The sequence below is a fragment of the Falco rusticolus genome, chromosome 6 (assembly GCF_015220075.1).
Source record: "Falco rusticolus isolate bFalRus1 chromosome 6, bFalRus1.pri, whole genome shotgun sequence".
Lineage (NCBI taxonomy): Eukaryota > Metazoa > Chordata > Aves > Falconiformes > Falconidae > Falco > Falco rusticolus.
The window spans coordinates 68,753,152-68,776,384 of record NC_051192.1 but is presented as its reverse complement, the minus strand read 5'-3'; the positions used below and the strand labels follow the sequence as shown (position 1 = coordinate 68,776,384).

Genomic DNA, 23,233 nt, shown 5'->3' with positions numbered 1-23,233 from the left:
TAGTTTCCTTTAATTGTGGGATAAACAACAGACCACCACTTCTCATCTACAGGAATACAAATACTGATCAACATCTGCATTTCCACTTGATTAAAACTATTTTCCAAAAGTCATCACTTGTACATTAGTCAGTAGGTAACAGAAACAGGACTGCACCAGACTCCACCAAAACTACGAGGCAGTACAGTGTTCAGACTTGGTGGCACAGTACCTATACACTGAGCTACAAAGGGGCACACACTGCCAAGTTTTCTAGTTCTACCACCTGAACTGTAAAGGCAATGTACCTTCTCTTTAAGCAGTGCACACTGTAACTGCAGCGACATCAGGATTCCTCACTCTTACGCTGCAGAAAGAGTGAACCAGTGAGCATTTTTTAATAGAAAACAGAGAAGACGAAATGAGGAGACTGATTTCCAAGGAACTGTGACTCATGGAAAAAGCTTAGTGCAGGCAAGCTGCAAAGTAACTTCTTTGAGAAAGCCTGGAAGCCTAAAAATTAAATAAATAAAACCAAGAAGAAACCATGAAGACAAAGCCCATGAACATCCAAAATCCTCTTGCTGTAAAGTCACTTACTGATTATTGCTGTGTAATGCCTAATTGAGTCTTCTTCCACCTATAACTACAAAAGTCCCACTGGGAAGTAAATCTTGCTGAAATTTGATATACAGACTCTTCTGAGGGTGCAGAGAGGCAAGGAGATAAAACACAGAGAAAAAGATGTATAATTTTTTTTTTCCCTATACCTCAAGATGGCTCTGTTATACAGAAAAAATAAAAACTGATAGCACGATCTGTTCTCCATACAAGACTATTCCTAAAAAAACCCTAAATTCCACAGACTGTGTTTCTTAAGAGATGTTTTTATACTACAGTGGGCATGAATGAAGCAGGCATTTATATTATGACAGCTTACCATCACATGCTGGAAGCCATAGAAGGCTATATCAAGGCCAGATCATTGTTTATTTTAATGTTGATTTGGTTTTATTAATAGCTGACAGTCCTGTAGTATACAAATGTTATACTTTAAATTTAACAAAGAAAATTACATAAATCATAAGCAATGGAATAAGGAACTGCATAGCTTCAAGTAGACAGTAAATATGAAGCCCAGTTCCTTGCTCAGATAAAAGTCAGGGGAAAGTCTATTAGCAGCTGCAATGCAAACAAGGCCAGACCCACAGAGATGCATATTTTCCAGACTGCATGCAGAATCCGCTTCCCTAAAAGCTACTGGGCTTCTTTTTCTGCCACGCTTTCTCACACCAAGCAGCTCAAAGTTACAGAACTACGCAGCTGCAAGCCCTGAACAAGAACCTATCTACAGGGACACCCCAAGAACATGGCTGAATATTGGTTTTCTGATCCTTCTTTTTAAAGGATATTATTTACATTTCTTCACCTCGAGCAGATTCCTGCCTAGTACATCTCAAGGAGGGGAAAAAGAGGAAGAAAGTAATGACCACATTTGCAGATTTGTCTGAGGGCTCCTACCCACAATGAAAGCAGAAAGCACTATGGATTTTTTTAATCCATTTTAAATATTAAAAAAAAATTAAAAACTTATGTTCTTCCCCTCTACAGAGTATTATTGCAAGGCAAAATAGACTCATTCAGGTTCGCAGGTACCTTAGGAGTCATATAGTCCAACCTGCAGCTCAAAGCTAAGTCAGCTATGAAGTGAGACCAGGCTGCTTTCTCTATGGAGGTCTTGGAAATCTCCAAAGACAGACTGCACAACCTTGCCAGGCAACCTGTTCTCCTGCTTAGTTGGACAAACATTCCTCTTATATCAGAACTACCCTTACTTCAGTTTATAATCATTGCCTGTTGTCCTGCCACCTTCTTGACAGATAACCTGCCAGCAGGCAGGGGCAGGCTGCCATTAGGCCCCCATGAAGCATCTCTTCTCCAGGCTGAACAAGCCCAGCTTCCTCAGCCTCTCCTCCAGGGTAGTGCTACAACCTCCCGACATCATGGTGGCCTTGTGTTGAACTTGCTCCAGTTTATCCACATCTTTCTTGTATAGAGGTGGGGTATGGACACAAAGCTGGATGCAATACTCCGGGTGGGGTCTGACAAGTGCTGAGTGAAGGGGAACCCTTCTCCTTGGAAGAGATCTTGCTTCCCACATCTGCTGCTCTGCCTTCATCAATGCTGAATTTCATTAAGTTCCTGCCAGCCAGCTCCTCCAACCTGCCCAGGTCTTTCTAAATGACAGCCCTGATCTCAAGCATATCCACTGCTCATCCTCTCCCCCAGTTTGATGACACCCGCTAACTTCATAAGCAAGGGCTGGTCAACTCCCAAGTCATGCATAACACTGAACAGGACGCATCCTATGACAGACAGCTGGGACACTCCACTGGTTACCAGCCTCCAGGTAAGTTATAACCAAGTAGTCACCTCTAAACCCAACCATCTCACCAGTTTCTCACCCATCTGACAGTACACTCACCCAGATCATAATGAATTCTGCAAAGACCTTGCTGAATCCAACACAAACACATGACTTTATTAAGCTCAGTAGCACTATACTTACTTTACAGATCGGAAAGCAGAGACTTAGAAACATTTAAGGAACGAGATGGAATATGGGTAAAAAGTTATTGAAACAGGGAAGAGCACAGGTTCCCAAACAAGCAAGTAGGGCACCTGACTTTTAGCAAACAAGCCTTCGTTCCTGCCTTTTTTTTTTGCAACTGTTTCAATACCCAAAGGAAGAAGAGAAGCATCACCCCAGGTTTTGGAGGCCATCCTGGAGGTTGAGTGTGCTATAACAAATTGCTAAATCCAAAGAATTAAAAGTGAATGCTGGCGTCACATACTTTTAGTCATGACTGATTTGTTGTTGTTGTTGTTGTTTTTCCATGCCACACAAACTAGAGGACTGTGTTGCTGGTTCAAGACCATGATCTTCCACATTGTGCACACAAACAAAATAAAAATATATGAATACTAAGAGCATTTTACTTAGTTTGCTCTAAAAATTATTGTAATCAAGTAACTTCACCTGGAAAAATTATCAGATTTCTGAATTTCCTCTTTTAAACTTAATCTAGATTAGTCCCTTTCAATATTGAAAATCAAGTGTTACCTTCACTGGAAATATCCTCCCCAAGATTTCTATTTTTAAGTCTGAGAAGATCCTTGCAAGCTGTATAACACTTCAATTGTGATGTAAACCTAAGTATGGTTTAATTGCATACATATTACCACATACATATATACATATTACTGCACATGTAACTAAAATTATTATGCAGAGATTTTATAAATGTTTTTTAATTAAAAAATGCACCAAAATAGTCATTTACTCCAGTAATTCTGATCAGCCCTTTATATAACATACAGTATTTCTGTCATCGGGAAAATGCCACCTCCTGAAACCTATTTTGATTCCCCAGCAAATCAAGTTCTTAGAGTTCTTAGCTTAAAAAAAAAAAAAAAAAAAAAGAAAAAAAAGGCAGGGGGGAATGTTTTTTGTGGATACAGCTGATAAAGCATATTTCCCCCCTCCAATTGTACTTCATCCCCACATCCACCACGAAAACAGAAAGTCCTGGTCAAACTTACATTAAATCCATGAGTCCTAGTTTTACAAGGCGTAAGTTGTCTTTCAAGATACTGATGACAACTGATGAAAATTTCCGTCAGAAGCTCTTTCCAATGATACAAGTGAAATGATACACTGAACTGAAGATTCAGTTCCTACCACCTTCTGCAAACCTAGTACTGATAGAGACACATTTATTTTCAGTCCTTTGGGTACTGCTGTCCTTGGAAAAGTAACCATACTCTTTCTGATCAAGGACAACCCGTTACATCTGATCATTATCCAACTGAATAAATTTATTTCACCTGATCAATAAAGTTACTAAGAATATAAATACAGACTTTTATTCCTGTTTCTAAAATATTTGGAGTAAAATATGGCAATACATTTCTAATCATAAATTAGAATCATAATGCATGCTCTAGAAAAATAACACAATTTTCATTGATTTTCTTTTTATAACACAAAAAATGTTACTCAAATCAGAAATCCGGTAATGCAGCTGTTAAAGCATCAATTAAAGCAAGAAAGAAAAATAGCAATAGCTCCTGCACAAAACAGCCCTCATCTTCAAAAAACATATAATGGAAGGCAGTTTTCCACGGAAGTGTAAGTTCTGCATCTAGTCCTAACCTCAGTCTACACTCCTTCCTCGATTTGGAAATGATTGAGGAGGCCTCTCTCTTCTCCACCTTCCAAAAGTGAAGTTTTTAAGACTCAAATTAGTCAGTCCATGGCTTGCAACAACATTGAACATTATGTATAAAACTCTAAAAGAACACGGAGGGTGAGACATTGATTGTTTTAAAGTAGTGAAAAATACAAAGTCAAGAGACATAAGCTCAAGACTCACTGTGGTCCTAGCAGGAGATCTAAATATTGCCATCTACTTTCCAATAACTGATGATCCTGTTTTACAGATGAGGAAATAATTTATATCCCCTTTCTTGAAATGTCTAATATATATATATATATTCTGTATCACAAAGGAAAAAAATATTCACATGATCTCTGCAATCTTTTTGAAAGCATTTTGAGAAAAGAGATTAGAGAACAGAAACAAGCATGCATGTGTGACCTTGAGCTTGGATCCTAATAGTTCATATTCATGGTTCAGTCCCAAGTAACAAGTATTGAACAGTACAGTAAGTCACTGAAACAGATTTTTCCCAAGATAATGCCCCTATTCAGCACCACGTAAGTAGAACAATTTATTTTGCGCTAGTTAACTGCTTCACCCACGCATTTGACATTAAGCTTCAGGCTTCCTGACTGAGCAGCAAACATGTAGGACATGAATCAATGTTGTGCAGTTATGCATCACTTCCCACAGTCTTGCTGATTCAGGAAAGTCAGAATAAATGCGAATCAAGTTTATGATCTAAACACACAAGTTTGAAGATATATTCTTCAAATCTTGTTTAGCATTACTTGTCATCACTCCATTAAAAACAAGTTGTACTTTTACATGTCCCTGGTTTCAAAATAAACTGAGGTATTTTGGTGCTAGTAAACCTCAGATTCTTTACCGTAAGAAAATGTCCAAGTGATTTAAATTTCAAAAGATGCTAATAATGCAGCAGTTTCCTGCCACAGATATGTGACAGGCCTTGAGTCCCAAGATTTGCTTTCTGCAAATCACTTACAATAATGTTACTGAGAAAGACGTGAACACAGGAAGTGCTAAGACATAGTTGTATAGTTCCATTATGAGAATTTTGGGTTATCTTGCTCATGTTCATCCCCTCATTATTAAGAACACCTCCTCCGCATAGCATGCCTGCGGTCTCCCTAAGTAATTCTCAAGCTTCAGTTTATGAATCCCTGATAACTTCCAAGCATCCAAGCTTGCAGCTTTTCCACTCTTTAAACTGCTTCTAAATTCAAAAACTAATATACCAATATTAATTTTCCAATAACAGATGTAACAACAACAAAGACTTTGTACGAATAGGAACAGGAGTGGAAAAAAATATCTGTAATGAATTCTGATTTTAACAGAAGAAAGTCTTTGATATGAAAAATGCCACCCTCAAATGTTGTAGAATATATACAAAATGAAAGACTAATTCATACTACTATTAACGAAGCCCCATTTACTGCCCCGGTATAACATATAAAATGTTCAAAAAATAAGACGCACTTGACAATTGCATTCACAGCATTTAACTTCAAAGGAAGTTTCTCTAAGGAGCAACTGCTGCAACAGATATTCCACATGAAGCATCTGAGGATAGTATGGAAACGCACTTGTGGCTTAAAAAGCCATCAGGAAGCTGAACTTACAGAAAGCCTGAAAAATGCCCTTAAATTTAGAGGCCATAAGAAAATTTCCCATGAGATCCCTTCTACAGTTCTAAACTAAAACTGTAAAATGGAAAGACGTAATTAAAGAAAAAGGAAAAAGTGTAACAGAGGTCACTTTACAGAAGCAGGAAGAAAATTACTATCCCACATATGTAAAGATGAAGGAAGTAAGTTCTACACACTGCTCATTTCTCCATCACATACAGACAGCAGTGCAGTATTACAGATGCATGAATAAACTGACAACAGCTCTGCAGAACACGTAAATTTTAATCTGACAGTCTGAATTAAAACTACTCCTCTTCCTCCTGGACTGCAGAATTTCTTTCCTGGATTCTTCAGAAATAGACTGAAGTTTATAAATTTTCTACAATAGATTCTAAAAATAATTTCTACTTTACACAGAAGCAGTTAATAGATTTCCTGTTTTACAGATGAGTAATTTACAATTCCCAGTTGTATTAAATTCCATTAACAATTATGACGTTTGACAATAGCCCTTCAAGGTTTCGGACAAGCTTGTTGTCTTCCTTCAAATGTTTATAAACTATGCAAGGAATCCTAAACAACTCAGAATCGACTGAAGAAGTCCTCTGGTGTTGAGATTTCTTCATAGCAAATTTGAATAAATACCCTCAATTGTAACAGACATGGAAAACAAAAGACAACCCCTCCTCCAGCAGTAAGTAGTGGTGTCCTGGCAAAAAGAAAAAAAACTAAGAAAATCAGTGCAACACGGTGTATGTATAAATTGATAACCAAGAAAACAGACAAACAAAGAACAAGCTCTGTGAAAAATAATAATAGACTGAAAGATACTAAAAAACCTCTAAAAGTTGTGATGTCTAACATTAAAAATTCAGCCTACTCAGAACTAAGGCTGTACCTTACTTAAGACATGCTGTACAGCTACTAGGTTTAGGATAATCAGAACCTATGAGTAGCGCAAGGGTTTAGACCTAATATTTCTACACAAGTGTAAGTCAGAGTACTTCCACTGAAGTTAAAGGGCTAGAAGAAAAAAAAACACCACAAGATGCTGAGGTATCGGGGGGTGAGGGGGGTGGGGGTGGGGGTGTGTGTGTGTGTGTGTGACTCTAAATACTATTTCTGTAATACTGTGGATTAATCACAGCCCCTGTTCAGAAGAGTGCTCATGGGCATGGAGGGAGGAAACCACATCCTCAGTACTTTGGTCTGCTCACCACTGACCTGTCAAAGCAAATAGCACAGGACTTGCGTATTTGGTCTCAGTAACGAAGAGCTGTGGTGCCAGCCTGCACACACCTGTCACACAGTACTACGGCTCCTCTCCATATCCCGGGGGTATGAGCTCCCAAAGCCCAAATAGGATCCTGCTGGGTCCTGGCAGTCAGCAGGAACTGCCGGACAGCACGTTCCTCAAGCATCTAGCTACTTCCACAGTCCTTTCTCCCACCACATGCACCTGTGGACATCAGCCGTGAAACCCCCATGTGCTGGACACCCAGTGCCAGTCCCATCACAAGACACTTGTCATCGCTCATGTGGTAGGTCATGTCTCATGCACAGCCCCACAGGTAAACCAAGAAATCTGTAGGCTGTGTTATAAAAGTCTTGAAATCTCACTGTACCTCAGAAATATCAGATTTCAAGGTAGTGTCTAAAGAACTACTGTACATAACCAGATAAACACATGTAACTAGTTCATGAGCTACTGAGCCCGAGGGTGGTGAGGGGGAGACAAGATGGATTAAACAAAGCAAGTCAGACAGATTATCAAGATCAAACAGATCACCCAAGTGAAAAGAATGAAGGGCCCATTGAAGCAAACAGCTGAACAGCCAGAACCCCTGCCTGAATAATGGGCTAGCAGCTGTAGGCACCCAACATGTCCCATGTTCAGGCAACAAAACCACGTCTCCCGAGTGCCAACAGGAAATTTTTAAAATGTAATACTTCATTTCTACTGCAGAACGGATTGCTCACTGGGGTTCACTGAGCAGAGTAAAGGCTTTGGGAAAACATTTATTTCCTTTACAACAATAACAGTCACATGCTAACATACAGTGGTGTGTCCTCACCCTATTTACTCAGCACAAGACAGTTTTTAAACAGTCAATCTTATTGCCTGACTCATGCAAAAAACCCCCCAACATTGTATCTTTTTATGGTAACACTTAAACTGAACAACTGAAACAAAAAAGATACTATTTACACTGCAAGTAACAACTTAAAACCTGCTAGCACAAGATAAAAGCCATGTTCTTACTAGGTCTTTTTTCGGGGACGAGAACAGGACTGAGCAAATACATGAAAGAGGACAAATTTAGCACAGATTAAATCTTTTTTTGGTCACAAATACAAGCATCACACGAAGGCCTTTAAAGGAAACCTTTGCTATGAGCAAATTATCGGTAGCAGTCTTTCCCAGCACCCGGCATTGCCCGCTGACAGCGCTCGCCCAGGTGAATTGACTGACCAATCTTCTAAAGCTGCCTCTGCCTTACCGGCTAAGAGCGGGGCATCTCTCAACAGTAACTATGTGGTCCGGGATTGCCACAGGCAACTATGTAGCTCCACCACTATTTGAAGTATAAAGTGCAAAGCCAATTTTAAAACCTCCTTTCGAAAATAAATAAATAAATAAATATGCAGACATGGACAGTTGTTATCGTGCCAAGGTGGTTTTCGCCTGTTTCAAGACTGCCAACTTAATTGCAGATCCCAACGACAAAGGTGGTGTCGAACGCAGTTTTCAAGAAGGGGGAAGGAAAGAGTTTGGATTTTCCATAGCCTTGTCCGCGCCTTACGAAAAGGAGAGGGATGCCGGAGCCGGGCAGCCCGAAGGGTCTCACCCGCCTGCGAAAGTCCCCGCGAAAACCCCGCGGAAGAAACTTCAACAAAGGTCAAGAGCTACAAGTTCGAAAACGGAGTAACCGGCCTTGACTAAAGACCCTAGCATCCCCGCTGCGGCGACTGGCAAAACCTATTTAATAACGCGTTTTAAAAACGCGGGTTTTCCTCTCCTCCACCCAGGAGGGCAGAGACCCCCCCGCTGCCCCGGGGACGACGAAGGGTGTCCCCGCACCAAACACCGAGCCCATCCCCGACGGGCGAAACTTCCCGTGACTAACACCGCGGCGGGATCCCGGCGCTCCCCGCCGGCTGCAGCCGCGGCGGGAACACCCACCTCCTCCGCCGCGGCCGGCGCCGCCGCCAGGAGCTCCGAGGCCGCCGCCCGCCCGCTCCGTCCCGCCCCGCTCCGTCCCGCCGGGGCTGCAGCGCGGCCCCGCTCCCGGACGCGTCACTCACCCGGCTCCCCCCGCCCGGGGGTGCCGCCGCCGCGCGGAGCTCCCGAGCCCGGCGCGGGAGCCGCCTGCCCGCCCACCGCCGCCGTTACCGCCTCCCGGGGCCGCCGCCGCCTGCTCGCTCCGCCCACCGCCGGGCTCTTCGGGCAGCGCCTGCCGCCATTGGGGCAGCGCGGGGCCCCACCGCCTCCCGGTTGGCGCAGCAGCCCGCCGGTCGCGGCGGGGCGGGGCGGGCGGTGGCGGCGGGCGGGCGTCGTGCTCCCCCCGGCCCGGCCCGGCCCCCCACCGCATTCCTGCCGCCGCACGTGATGCCGCCGCCCGCCCCCGCGCCCCAGGGGGCAGCTGCGGGCGGTGGGCGGCCCCGGGGGACAGGGAGGGCCGGGGGTGCGGGGCCGGCGGTGTAACGGGCGAAGAGCCGAGCGGCCCGGCGGCAAGGGAGCGGGAGGCCAGGCAGTCCCAGCACCGGAGAACCGGGCGCACACGTGGCAAACTTTTTTCCCCTTGGCCTCGTTCTCCCCACCAGCCCCCGGGCGTGCAGACGCACACCCAGCCGGGCCAGCTGCTGTGGAATTCAATCTCACTGACCACTTGAAACACTTTCAAACTTAAAGGTTTTCTGCAAATGCTGGCGCCCCAGCCCCAGCCTTGCGATCTTCGCTCTTTTCTCACCCTTCTCGTGTGACTTTCCTCCCAGCGAGGGGCCTGCACCCCAGTACTGACCGAGTCAACCAGTCACTCACAGACTGTGTCGGGCAAACAGGTAATGCTTATTCTGCAAGTAGCATCAACCACTTGTACATTTGTGTGAATGCACTTCAGGACTGAACGTGCCCCTTCCATAAAACTGAAAAAAAGAAAAAAAAAGAAAAACAACAAAAAACCTTTACAAGACAATTATTTTGAAAATGTGTACTTTACAATATATCCAATGTATGCAGGTTTTTTTTTCATGCTTTTATGAAAATAAATGCTCTTAAGTGCATTATGCATCCTTCATATCAATGTCAACTATTTAATACTGCTAAATATTATTTAAAATCTTTGGACCACTTTTAAGCACAAAACCTTCAAGCTAAATGCTGTTCAAAAATCCATGCATCATCCAGCAGTGATCCTTGCCTATCTATGTGCACTCCTGCTACTGCCAAAAATGAAAAATGCCCAGGTATAGTAAATTCATTATCATTACACGCCAATGTTACTAGAAAATGGCAGCATCTCAAAAGACATTTGATTAATCCACCTTTTTTCTACGTTTTTCATTTGTCTGTAGTTGTAGATTATCCCATGTCGTCGTGTGGATTCATGAAACCTGAACTACAAATTAAATATTTAAAAGTATTACTTTCAAAAACGTTTCCGTTTTCATAAATTTATTTCTTTTTAATGCAGTTCGTGACAGTGTGAACTTAAAATAGTTCTCACATAACCCTATAGGTTCTACATAAGAAAGAACATGAGTAAATTGGGCCATATGTAAAGGTTAGGATCAGGAATATCATTATGGCATTCAGTTCCGCTTCCAGCAAAGAGACCACTTTATCCCATAGCTTTTGAAATTTTGAAGTATGTTGCACTTCACTTACACCCAGCTATCATTTCAGGAGCTGAAATGGCAGGCAATCCATCTTTGGCAAACTGTGTAGTAACTGCTTATCATTAGAGGCCACATTAAAGAACATACACGTATCTAGATTAAGTGCAACTAGCAAAATTCCATGATTAAAAATACCATTTACAAGCAATATCCTTCTCCTCTTGGCAGCCAACTCATTATCTACATGCATTAAATTCCTCCTCTTATAATTATATTTCTCTGCTAGAAAGACAACCTTCAAATCCTTCCTGTAGTTCTTTTCTGAACCCTTTTGATTTTTGACAACCACTTCTTTGGTTCTGGTGACCATACATATATATCCTTATCCAATTCTAATAAGAAGTTACTGTAGAAACCTTGTTGGACAAATCTGACAATAACAGATCAAGCTATAAAAAAGCAAAAGTAACTTCCAAAATCATCTGCACTCCTCCTACTGTTTTCTAAGGCAACATCCTATTAGCAGTTATAATCAGCACCCTAACCACTGCAATCACAAATTCATCATTTATCCACCCATAATTAGAGTACAGATAATGGCTGTCTCCAGAGTTAACATGATGCTTTTCATAACCAGGTCCTAAGAAGATGATGTTTAAATTGGTTTTAGTGGTGATACCTGTACGACGAGACCTCACCAGAACTTACCTGCTCTCATTTCTGGTTAATGGGGCTTTGGCAAAGATATCTCTTGCCTCTGAGCTACCCTTGGTCATGCATCTACTCCAACATATGTACTGGGCATCGTAAGGACAACACAGACAGAGCAGTGTCCTGGCCCCACACGACACAATGCTGTGAAGAAGGCACCCGTTTTTTCTCTCTCCATGGAAACTGGAGTGGTTGAATGTAAACTTAAATTTATGGCACCTAAGGACATACCATCATCATTCCTATGGCTTGCTTTCCAAAACATTGCATGAAATCTGAACAAGGTAACTAAAACTTAGGTTACCAAGTCCTCCAGTGAAGCCTGATTTTCTGTTTCTTCCTTCTATTTACCAGCTGATATAGCCGGCACATCACTTTGGGAGTTTTCATCCACTGGAAATTCAGAAATTGTTTCTCCTGTTGTTCTCAACTGTGTCCCACACAAAGACAGTATGACATCTGCTCACTGTAATTCTTCAGAAACCACTCAAAGCCCAGACATCCTACAGCCCTGCTTGAGCATCTGCAGAACTCATGCTGGAGTCTTTGGAGTAACTCTGAAGTTACAAGTCCCCTCTACTTCCCTTACCAAACAAGGCTGAGTGATGATACTATGAAAAATTTATATAGATATATATGTAAATAGATAATTTTTTACAAAGGCAAAACACAGAGCTCTCAAATTCAGACTATTACATGAAAATAAAATTTGGTTTTATAAAAAAGCATTGCCCATTCACTTTCTGATATGATGCCTACTGCTGGCCTGTCTTCCTGGTCTGCTGGAAGAAGCAGCACCACTACTGCAAAACAGTATGTCAGTTCTGAGCGTACCAGTACAGGTTAACGTGACAACTGAGTTTTAGAACACTGATGTTTTACCAGCACTAGAACTTCTCTCATGAACTCTCTGTTTGAGAGAAGCGTTTGCAAGTCAAATTCTCAGACTGCCAATTCAGATGGGCTAGTTCCAGATTTTCCTAAATTTCAACATTCCGCAGCACGAGAGTCCTTGTGTTACATCAGCTCCTTGTTGTCACGGGTGACACATGAGCAATCGTACAGCTGATGCCGTAACTTACTGTGGTGGGTTGACCCTGGCCAGCAGCCAGACCCCCACCCAGCTGCTCTCTCACTCCCTCTCAACAGGGCAGGGGGAGAAAATAAGATGGAAAGCTTGTGGGTCAAAGACAGGGAGTTCATTTAGCAACTACTGCCATGGGCCGAACAGATCTGACTTGGGGAAATTTCATCTATTGCCAATTAAAATTAGAAAAAGATGGTGAGAAACAAAGACAAAACCAAACACACCCACCCCCCACCCCACCCCCACCCCCCCCCACACACGCCCCCCGCCTTCTTCCCAGGCTCAACTTCAACTCCTTCACTCCTTCATTCCCAGCTCCTGCCTCCCCCAGCCCAAGGGCCATGGTGGGATGGGATACAGGGGTTGTGGTCAGCTCGTAACAGGTTCTCTCTGAACTCCCTCCCCACATTTCTCCTCTGCTCCAGCTTTGGCATTCCCACAGGCTGCAGTCCTGGATAAACCTGCTCCTTTGTGGGCTCCTCCAGAGGCTGCCCCAGAATCTCTGCTCCGGCACCTGGAGCACCTCCTGCCCCTCATTCTCCTCTCACCTTGGTGTCTGTACAATTGACTCGTCATTTTTTTTTTTTTTTTTTTTTTTTCCCTTACTCCTCATTTTGCCTGTGTCATGTTTTTGCCCTTTCTTTCCCTGAGGTGCCACCGCCTCACAAGGCCGCGGGGCCCAGCCGTGCCCTGCAGGGGTGGCTGGAGCTGGAGGGAACCGGTTGTGCTCCTCACAGGGCCCTGCAGCCCCCGCCAGCGCCTGGGCACCAGCAGCAGTACAGTAATACGCACAAGTTATTTCCATTACACAAAATTCCCACTTTTTGGTTATTTTGCCACACTGAATTCTCTGCTTCATTTCCAAAGCTAAGGCAGTGAAAAACTCGAATCGATTCGCTGCCACAGGAGCCTGTGAAGCGCCAGGATCGTGCAGCCGTGAAGATACATGCACCTTTGGCTGAAGCAGGGCTTCTGCAGTGGCAGAAAGGAAGCACTAGCGCAATCCAGGGCACTGAGAAGACTTCATATGAACTACTATGTACAACTCTTAAGCTGCCAACATTTAAGAAAAAGGAATTCAAGTAGGAGAAGTGTCAAGTAAAAAGTATTAGGATGGCTAGGAAAATAAAAGAGCAGATTGATTTGTACTCATGAATATGCAAAAAAGCCTCCAGGGGTGAAAAATAATTGTGCAAGATGAAAAGGCAATGATAATGCAAGAATAAATTACTATAAATTAGAACACACTGTAGGCTCCTTCAGCCTTGGGCAATACATTGCTTGGGAAACTTGATGTCCTAAAAAAGGTCCTCAAACTTACCCTCAGCCAGCATCACAGCGATACTTAAAGCAATGTGTTGCTGAGAAAAAGAGTTAAGGAGTTAGACATCTATACATTCAATGTCCCAACTGCAACCCAATCAGCAGTGTAACAACCAGTTACAGCAATGTAACAAAACAGTCTCAGCTACCTCATCCCAAAGCCTCCTAATTTTTTTCATATTTATTTCTATGGCTCCTAAGCAAGGCTACTGCTGCTTTCCAGGATATATTTTCTTCCTGTAAATATGACCCACAAAATGATCAAGCTCTTGTTAGATGCTCCATGTCTACCCTATGCAAACCACTTCTCTGTACTTTTGTAGTTTGCCTGCAGGGCTTTGTATTTCAAGGTGTCATAGTTATCACCTTGATTTACTCTTTAAAGATCACAACAGAACTGCACGGTCCAGAAATGTAGGAAAGCCAAGCCCCCCCCAAATTAGTCCTTTCTCGGGTATATTTTCTCCCACACTCAGTGCAAGCCCCATGATTAAACTTCAGGGAGCACAGGTTTGGTGACAAAACGCAGAGTTCACACGGTAAACTGCTTCTGGCAGCAGAAGTAGCAAAGCAGGAGAGGGAAGCTGCAGACCTGTATACCAGCAGCAATAATAAAAGTCAGGCCGAGTGAGTACCTGGAGCTACCACAATCAACTATCAGTACTGAAAAGAGGCACATCCTCACAAGTCTTTACAGTAAATACCAGAGAGCATATTGGTGAAAACAGTGTCAGCTTATACAGCACTCTATGTGCACCAGGCGTTGGCAGCTAAGAGAATCACATGAGGAAATAAATATTTCAGACCAGAAGTAATTTGGCCTTTATCTGATAAAGCTAGTATCAAATGTCTGCTCTCTCTGCTCAGGTCATATCCTTAAGGACTCAGAAGTGACCTACCTGACTCATCAGAACATACATACACACACAGACAGCAGCGAGCAACAGCACAGCCAATTTCCTTGCTTTCTCCTCCTTTGTGGATGTGCCAGCAGGCCCCACTCCTTTCCTTTCAACGTCCTTGCAGCTTTGCTGCATCATTATCTTTGCCATTCCACCTCACCCAGCTCCCTTTTACTCGGGGAAAACAGGAAGGCAGGATGTGCTGCAAGAACACTTTGTTTCTGTTCTGTGACGCTGCCACTAGCTGAACGTGCTCATTAGTGAACCAGATGCAGAGCATGCAGTGTCTTTTCCAACACTGGAAACCCACCTGGGGGCTGACAACTAGAGCAACAGGCAGAATTGCATTAATGACCATCACTTATTTTTTGTTCCAAATTATCAATATAAATACCAGTGCCATGACACAAGATCAAAAGATTGTAATTGCAGAGTAACGCTGTCAGTCTAAGTGTGCTCTAATACTTTACTGGGAATACGGTAATGAGTAGTAAAATATATTTACCTATTAATTGAAAACATCTGAATAGCAAAACAGTAATAACACTTAAATTTCTTTTACAGATTATTTACAAAAAAAACCCCTTATTCATACAAATACTATTAATGCATTGTTCTTCTCATCCCAGTCTGCACCCACACACATTCCACAGTGGAGCTTTACACATGAATGTCTTCTGCTTCAATTAATCTTGGGGACTTCACTGCAGAGGCAGCTAGCAAAATTATGCCAGCCAGTTGCTTACAAAGTGCATTCTTATAATTAAAGAGCCAGCAATGACACTATTTTCCTTTAACCCGCTAATGCTAACAAGCATCAGGAATTCCTGCAAAGCACCATGCAAGACACATGCGTTTAATGCTTAGAATTTTATATTGTTATTTAGCAATGAGACAAGTTTCTGGGGTTTGTTTGGGTTTTTTTAAAGATTTAAAGCGCCTCATACCAAACCGTGAAGTGTCACATGGCATCAAATGAAGTGCCATCACAGTTAAGAGCCTAATGCAAAGATGAGGCACACACTTCAAATACACAAGTCAGAAGGGTAATTTCCAAGTGATGCTTTTTAGCCGTTTTTAATACATACTTACATATAGGGGAGCTTCTAGTGTTGCAGACACTTAACTAGACATGCTCACGTTAATAGTATGTTGAAGGGACATTACTTTACAAGGTTTTATAGCTATTTCCATGGATATGACATCACATTTGTCAAGTTTAACGAATTATTTCAAATAAACAAGTCATTTTTTTAGTGCTTACACTGCAAAAACTAAGCTACAAATAGCAAGTAAAAAATAGGCATTATTTTAATCAGTAAATGAAACTCACAGTAGACAATTATTCAATAAAATACTTTTATTTATGTACACAGTGTAAAGATGCTGTACCATTCAACAAACATTATATTGTACCAGAGCACGCTTGAATTTACTTAACACTTCTAAATTCACTTTAAGTGGGAGTCTCCCTGAGGTTAAGAAAGGTGGCCTATAACTGTACACTGCATCAATATTTAATCAGTGTTATCAGGAAAAAGCAAAAAAACCCTGAAAAATTAGAACATGGGTACTTAGTGGAAGAAGGGCCCAACAGTAACTGCTCAAAACTTATTAGACAAAGGTATCACTGTGGTAACATGACTGCTGCAAGATCATGACCAGTACTGCAAGTAAGAGTAAATATTACAGAAAAACTGGTGGGTGGGAGGGAAAACAATGACAGATTTTGGGAAAAAAACATAAAAGACAAGACACAAATGGAGGCAAACACAAACTGCGATTTAGGAACGCTGTATGAAGACAGTAAGAACCAGAGACTTGGCCAGGGTGTCTTAGATCAGACATTTTTCTTTACCAAAACCAAACCAAACCCCACAAAACACTCCCACCCCCATCATAATTTGTTGTCTCAAACAGCACTCCTTGAATAAGCTTGCCCAGGAAAGTAGGATGAAGTCTCCAACAGTCACCTAGGTAGACAAAAAATTCACCCAAAACCATAATATACAAGTTTTCCAAATCATGGAAGGAGCACAGCCTGTGACCTGATCCAGCCACTACTGAGGCTGACTGTGAATCTTCTACATGAGGTTGCAGATGAGGCCTTATGAGAGGCCCAACAGGACTAGAATTAGTTTCACATTAACAAAGTTTATAAACAAATTACGGCTAGTCTCCCTTTGGGCTGAAAAGCAGCACTTAAATTATAAGAGTAGTTAAGACACCAAAACCCTCAGAGAACTTTTTCAGTGTTTTTTTTGGAGCAGCAATGCAGTCATCCACAATCATAAGCCAGAAAACCCTCTTGAAGGGAGCAGCCAAAAGGCAATGAAGAAAACACTCAAGTATTACAAAAAAAAAAAAAAAAAAAAAAAAAAAAAAGAAAAGAGGCTCTGTGTAACATAACTAGTAACTCCAACCCTAAGCCAGCAAGATGAAGAAGAAAGGCTGTCTGTATTTTTATGCCCTGTTGTATTTTAGCTGGGCTGTAAAGTGCCCTCACCTCTCAAACCAACTGAAATGAGTGCGGCTGTTTGCTTTATTGCATAGCTCTCTTGTTCTAGCAGTGCTTAGGTTAACAGGTGTTCTTAGGTATTATTAACTAGGTAGTTAAGACAGGCAAAATATTTTTAAATATGCCATAACAGTCTTTGCATTAAAAAAGCTCACAGTAAGATAGATACCGAAAAGGCTGCCTTATTATGATAAAAAAATACTTTGCATGAAAGATTAAAAACCCACTTAAAATTACAGAAATTAACAATACAAAATATTAAACTTTAAAATTTTGGTGCCACTGACATAACTATCCATCTCTTTGCTTTAACCACACCTAATTTTTTTCAGTCCCATATTCACTACTAACCCCAATCCTCCATGTTCTTGTACTTCAACACATAGAAACTTCACCACCTTTAGCCAACCACTACAAGAATTACAGCCTTGGCCCAAACTTACTTATCTTCTGATGCTTCCATTTTCTGTTAAGATTCTTCAGAATTATGTGGCTGGAACTTTTATAATTATTACCTTGTTTTATTGATTCCAAACATTTAAATTTTAAGCTGCATAGAGCACAACACCATTTTGATATCTGGTTACTCACCCTCTGCCTTCCCCCCTGGAACTCCTACAAATGAGGTCTGGATTCTGCAAGATAGGCATTTGGATATCATAGCTGGGTTCAGCTTCTAAGGAATTCATCCCTCCTAAGGTACTTTTGACATTACTCTCCTGCACACAACTCCTCAGGAGAGGTATGTAATTTCAAGTCTTAGAGAACTCTTTTTTTATATAGGAAGGCATCCAGACATGAGACACTGCCAAAACACCACAACATCATTCTGGCCTGCTTAGAAGGTAGCACAAAATTTAGATTTTCTGTACTGAGTATCAGCAGAGTAATAGGTAGGGTTGCTGTGTAAAATTACTATGACCCTCTCAGCCCAGTTTTGAACAGGCAGTTTCAGATATTCACCATTTCATCACTATCAACAAGATCTGGCTACACATTTGTGACCTAATAGGAAGACGTTTCCTCCCCTTTATAGAGAAGCTCTTAACTCTGTGCTTGCTGCATTCCCTAATTCACTTTATGTAATCTCACCACTAGCTTTCTCCCTTCACTTACCAAAAATTAATAAAATGTAGTTGTTTACACCACACAATGCTTCCCGCACACACTTAAAACAATACACTCCACCACAGATGAGTACTCAAAGCCTCTAATGCATGCCATGACCTAAAAATCTTCACAGCTTGGTCTTGCCCAGTCATTACTTTGGAAAATAAATCTGTGTAGCAGTCACATCACACTACACAACAACGTTTCAACTATCAGGCTTTTTATCTCACTAGTTCAGTGCACCAAAACTAATTAGTAGCTTTGTCATTCTCCTGCCACTGGGCGTCACTCTCTTCCATCGTGATCTTTACACCTTTATCCACTTCCCAACATTTCACCCAGAAACCACCAGACCAATACTGTTAGTGGGGGAACATCTACTGCAATTTGCCAAGTCCCTGTCTAAAAAGTAACCCTGTTCTTTAGGTCAAGGAAAGATTCAGTGACATGGCAGGTAAAGTGCAAAGGATTGTTAGCATCACTTTGTATGTTCTTCAAAGTAAAATAAAAATAGTAAAAGAACAATTGAACTCCTGAAGGAGGTGATATGGGGTTTCCTCCACAGAGGAGTCACCTCAGATTCTAAAACCCTCTATAACTAAGAAAATTTCCAAAAATAAGAGAAACCATAAACAGGAGCACTAGCAGAACTAACTGCATGACCACTCACGTGGTCAAGAAAGTAGTTTTAATAACCAACCAGCAATCTTTTCAGGGATGAAACAAAGTTAAACATTCTGTCATTGCCTCTTGTATTTCACTGATTTCAAGTCTGGAAGGGACCACTATGATTACTTAGCTAGACCACCAGTATAATGAATGCCTGCATCCCCATATGTATATTTGTGATGGATATGAACTCTTCCCATACTGACAGCAACATGGAAACTACAACTCACTTTGACAGTGAAACTCAAACAACTATCTTCCTCAAGTGCACTTAAAAGAAAAAAATAAAACCAAAACCCAAACACAGCCATGACTGCATTCTACCACTGACCAGTTCAGCCCCTTGGAATGACTTAATGGCACACAGGAACTAGGTACCCATGCATACCTAACTTGGGTCATAACTGACCTTAATAAACCATTTAACATAGTTTCCAGTATCAGTATCTCTGACATATGTGAAGTAGAATTTAAGCTAAACTTGATTCAAGCCGAGCTTAATAGACAACTAAACTATAAAGCCACTTTGAAGCGTTAGGACAAAGGATGCCGTTATAGAACATGTCACTACTACATCATCAAATACTGTCCAACCTGATGGTTGGTGTAATTCTTAACTAAGAAGTCTAAGATCTTTTGTGTATGCACATATGAAACAAACAATGCTTTTAAATACTTTTGGTGCATACAGAATACTACCAGCAAGGAATCAACGCATTAATGAGCTTCTCGCAAAGGCTTCTAGTTCACGGGCAAAGAATTACTTCGCATTGTATCCTTCCTCTACCCTATTAGGAAACAGATGTTTCAGTGTTATATCCTCTTCTTCTGCTGTGTTTCACCATTCAGTTTTCCATTTTCCATTGCTTTATTTTCAAAGTTCCAGTCAGTTGGGCTGAGGAGTTGCTGAGTTTTTTTGTATGTCCAGTATGGGTTGAGTATTAGTGTAACGGCAAATAATCCCGAAAATAAAACAATGAAATGAAGTAGTCCCAGATTTTCCATCACAGAATTCCAATTGAAGATACACACCCACCACATGTGGTAAGTAAGAATCATGCGACAGTGAAACAGGTGGATCATCACCCACTGGTTTGCCTTCCAGAAAAAGGTGTTAGCACAGCCAGCCTAGAAAAACAAGAACAGAAAGTATGCAGAAGTGATAAGTACTTCAAGATAAGGAACTGAGGAATCTGTAGAACTAATCAAATACCCAGCTTTCACACACGCATACTCTCGGGCATTTTTTCAATGCAGAGCTATGATATTCCACACGCATACGGCAACCCAAACTCAGAACGAATCTGACCATCTCACTCTCCACACGCACACAGCATCGCACAGAAATCAAAACAGAGGACTACAGAACTACCATCATGACAAAAGCAAGTATCACAGTAACATGGATACTGGTTAGATGAACACAGTTTTGCTGAAAAGCTGTCTAGGGAAACCACAGATTACTTATGTACAAGTGAGATGCACGAAAACTGTTACAAACATAATTTGAAAATTATCATATTCTTACCTTTAGAAGCATCCAGGAAATGCATGTTGAGGGAGTACTCATCTCCAGCAACATTCCCATCAAAGGCAGATAATGTCCAGATTTCACATTAATTACGAGACCAGCTAAGCCACCAAAAGCAAGCAAGTGATGAACTACCAAGAACACATCAAATGTTCTAAAAATAACATTAGACACATGAACAGCTACATTTTCAAGCAAGAAAAATCCAGCAGCTATTAAACAGTTAAACCAACTCCACTTTTGCTGTGAATACACTTTGTCAGCATGGAAAACAGGATCTATGAGCAAAGCCCATAAGCCAGCAACACAACTCTGGAGTCCGAACATACCACGTGTGACTGCCATATTCCAAAACACCTTCTCCTTTGCATGTAAGGCACGATAAGTGGTACTTATCCATGAAGACAACCAGTGAGACAGAAGAAATACTCCCAAGTAGATTAAAAAACCAGCAGCTAAAAATGTCAAACGAACTTCCCATAAGAGATAGTCCCAGTCAAAAATGGTCCCAAACACTGGGTCATCCTTTGTAGGATTCATTTCTTCTTTTTTACAGAGCAAAGCTTTGCATGGGGCTTCTCACCCACACTATAGTCTCCTTTATGCCTATTCAGCCTCTGCTATTATGCAAACCAGAAACCATGAACTCTTCCATCTGGAACAAGGAGAGAAAAAAAAAAAAAAAAGTGAATTTTTAAGTCATCCATATACATAGCTTCTAAACCATAAAGAACTCATTTCCACTGCAGTTATGTCTTTGGTCCTGTTGCCATTAAGCATATTCAAACCAAAGACAGGTAGCCAGACAAAAAAAACCTTTAGCAATGTGTTTTAAGATTAACAATTGGGCTGGAAAATCTGTGCTAGTACAAAGTAACACACTGAAACAAAAGCTGAAGAGGGCAGAGTAGAAAGGCAAGAAAGAGGAAGAGAAAACACAAAGTAAACTATTTTCTTACTTATTTCGACAGCAGTGTGCTGTTATTGTACTCCAATATTCTCCTACTCCCCTGCTTTTCCCTCACTGGTTTTCCACCACTTCCCTCACTGGTTTTCCACCACTTCCCTCACTGGTTTTCCACCACTTCCTATGCCTTTGGGTGCAATTCAGAATCTCAAATACAGATCCGGGACATAAAACTACAAAAACTACACAGAAAGCAGGACCAGTTACACAGAAAAGGGCTTTCAGGATCATATCTCAAAACAAGACTTTGCAATCAGTTTCTGAATATTAAACCACTTTCCAAAACAAAACATACTCCAAAAAGGCAAGAAGATTATGGAATGCAGACAAGCAGCATTAATATGTATTAACAACATTAGTGTAATTAACTGAACAGCAAGTGCCTCAAGTTCGCTGAAAGTTCCTGAACACAGCACAGTTCAAAAACAACAAGTGTGGGGAGGGAAGAGCCAGATACTACTAAAATATCTGAATGCCAGCTCATTTTATGAAATATTTAAGTGATAACAGCGTGACCACTGGACCCACCGCAGCCTGTAAATGCTCAAACCCACAGCGCGTTCGGCAGTTCGGTGGGAGCTACACCAAAAAAGCCACAACGACCACCTCGTACAGAGCCCCCGGCGGGATGCCCCCGCCTCCTCCAGCACGCCGCAGCCCCGCCACCACACGCCCCCCCTGCAGGGACCTGCTCTGCCCGGCCGCCGCCCGCAGACGCCCCCTCCAAGCCGGGGCGGCGGGCTGGCAGCGCCGTCCCAGGGCCCGATGCCCGCCCCACGGCCCCACACCTGACAGCACCGACTCGAAGGTGGGGTCCCAGCAGCTCCCCCCACCTACCGGCGGAAAACCCGGGGTAACCTGCACTAATCCGACGGCACGAACATACCCTGGCCAGCGCGACCCACTGCGACAAGCCTGGCCCCAGCCGGGCCGCGGCAGCTTCCCCGCTCCCGCGCAGCCCCCGCCGCCGCCCCCCGCCCCACCCGCCGAGCCCCTCACGCAGCGCAGGGGGGACGGCCCCGGCGCACAGACCTCACTCACACCCGCCGCTGCTCACCGCCAGCGCTGCCCGCGATGGCGGGCCGGCCCTTCCCGGCCCCGGGACTGCCCCGGCGGCAAGCCGTCCCCACCGGCCTCCCGGCAGCGCCCGGGCCGACCCGACCCGCCGGGGCTCCCACAACAACAGCCCCCAGCCGCGCCGCCGCCACACGCCCCTCTGCGCATGCGCCAGACGCCGACGCCGCCACCGCCCCCTGCGCGCTGGCCCGGCGGCACGAACCACCGGCGGCGCGGGGGGGGGACGCGCCTAAACCATTTGGGCAGGAGGCGCGGGGCGGCGGGGCGTCTGGCTCCGTCCGGCCCCTCGGCGCCGCGCCGCCCCTCCGGAGGGGACCCTTGCGAACAGGGTGTTCCGCCACCACTGAAAGGTTAGCATTTTACACGCGGCTGTTCCACAATAACAGTACAAAAAGAGAACGAGCAGTGATGCCATAGCCGGTACCTTCAACTGTAATTACCCAATTTCATTAAAGACGGCAAATTATTAAAGTGATGTCACGGAGTTCTGCTCTATGAATCTCTCCATACTTGTGGAAACCGACGCTGTCATCCCAGGGACTCAGCCTGGCCGGGCCCTGCGAACATCGCCGGGGCCGGTGGCCGAAGCCCCGCCGGGCGGGCGGGCCCGGGGCCGCGCCTCAGCCCCACGGCCGCCAGGGG

At 43.1% G+C, this 23,233-nt stretch overlaps 2 protein-coding genes across 7 annotated transcripts in view; both read right to left on the bottom strand.

The window, feature by feature from the left end:
• ARHGEF10 (Rho guanine nucleotide exchange factor 10) overlaps positions 1-9,231 on the bottom strand; it is a 117,080-nt gene extending 107,849 nt beyond the window's left edge. For 3 of the 4 annotated variants that reach the window (XM_037392140.1, XM_037392143.1, XM_037392142.1), the window contains exon 1: positions 9,042-9,086. The gene's annotated coding sequence lies outside the window, so the exon portion shown is untranslated. Of the gene's footprint in view, positions 1-9,041; positions 9,087-9,163 lie in introns of those variants that run through there. The other variant, XM_037392141.1, reaches the window with a different exon arrangement.
• A 6,833-nt stretch (positions 9,232-16,064) lies between these two features.
• On the bottom strand, positions 16,065-22,739 carry CLN8 (CLN8 transmembrane ER and ERGIC protein). 3 transcript variants are annotated; one of them, XM_037392127.1, is made up of 3 exons: positions 22,547-22,739; positions 20,545-21,202; positions 16,065-20,144 (listed from the first exon to the last, which is right to left on the bottom strand). In XM_037392127.1, exons 2-3 carry the CDS (start codon positions 21,085-21,087, stop codon positions 19,830-19,832), a joined length of 858 nt encoding a protein of 285 aa, XP_037248024.1. In that variant the 5' UTR covers positions 21,088-21,202; positions 22,547-22,739; the 3' UTR covers positions 16,065-19,829. The 3 variants fall into 3 exon arrangements, with proteins under 3 accessions (XP_037248024.1, XP_037248026.1, XP_037248025.1); XM_037392129.1 differs by having other exon boundaries at positions 22,556-22,739; XM_037392128.1 differs by having other exon boundaries at positions 22,572-22,739.
• Between the last annotated feature and the right edge of the window lie 494 nt (positions 22,740-23,233).

Excerpts from the sequence above, each read along its gene's own strand:
- CLN8 (XM_037392127.1), bottom strand. The coding sequence starts at position 21,087 with ATGAATCCTACAAAGGATGACCCAGTGTTTGGGACCATTTTTGACTGG. Across the intron at positions 20,145-20,544 it reads TTTCCTGGATGCTTCTAAAG|GCTGGCTGTGCTAACACCTT; the intron begins GTAAGAATATGA and ends TTGTTTTTCTAG.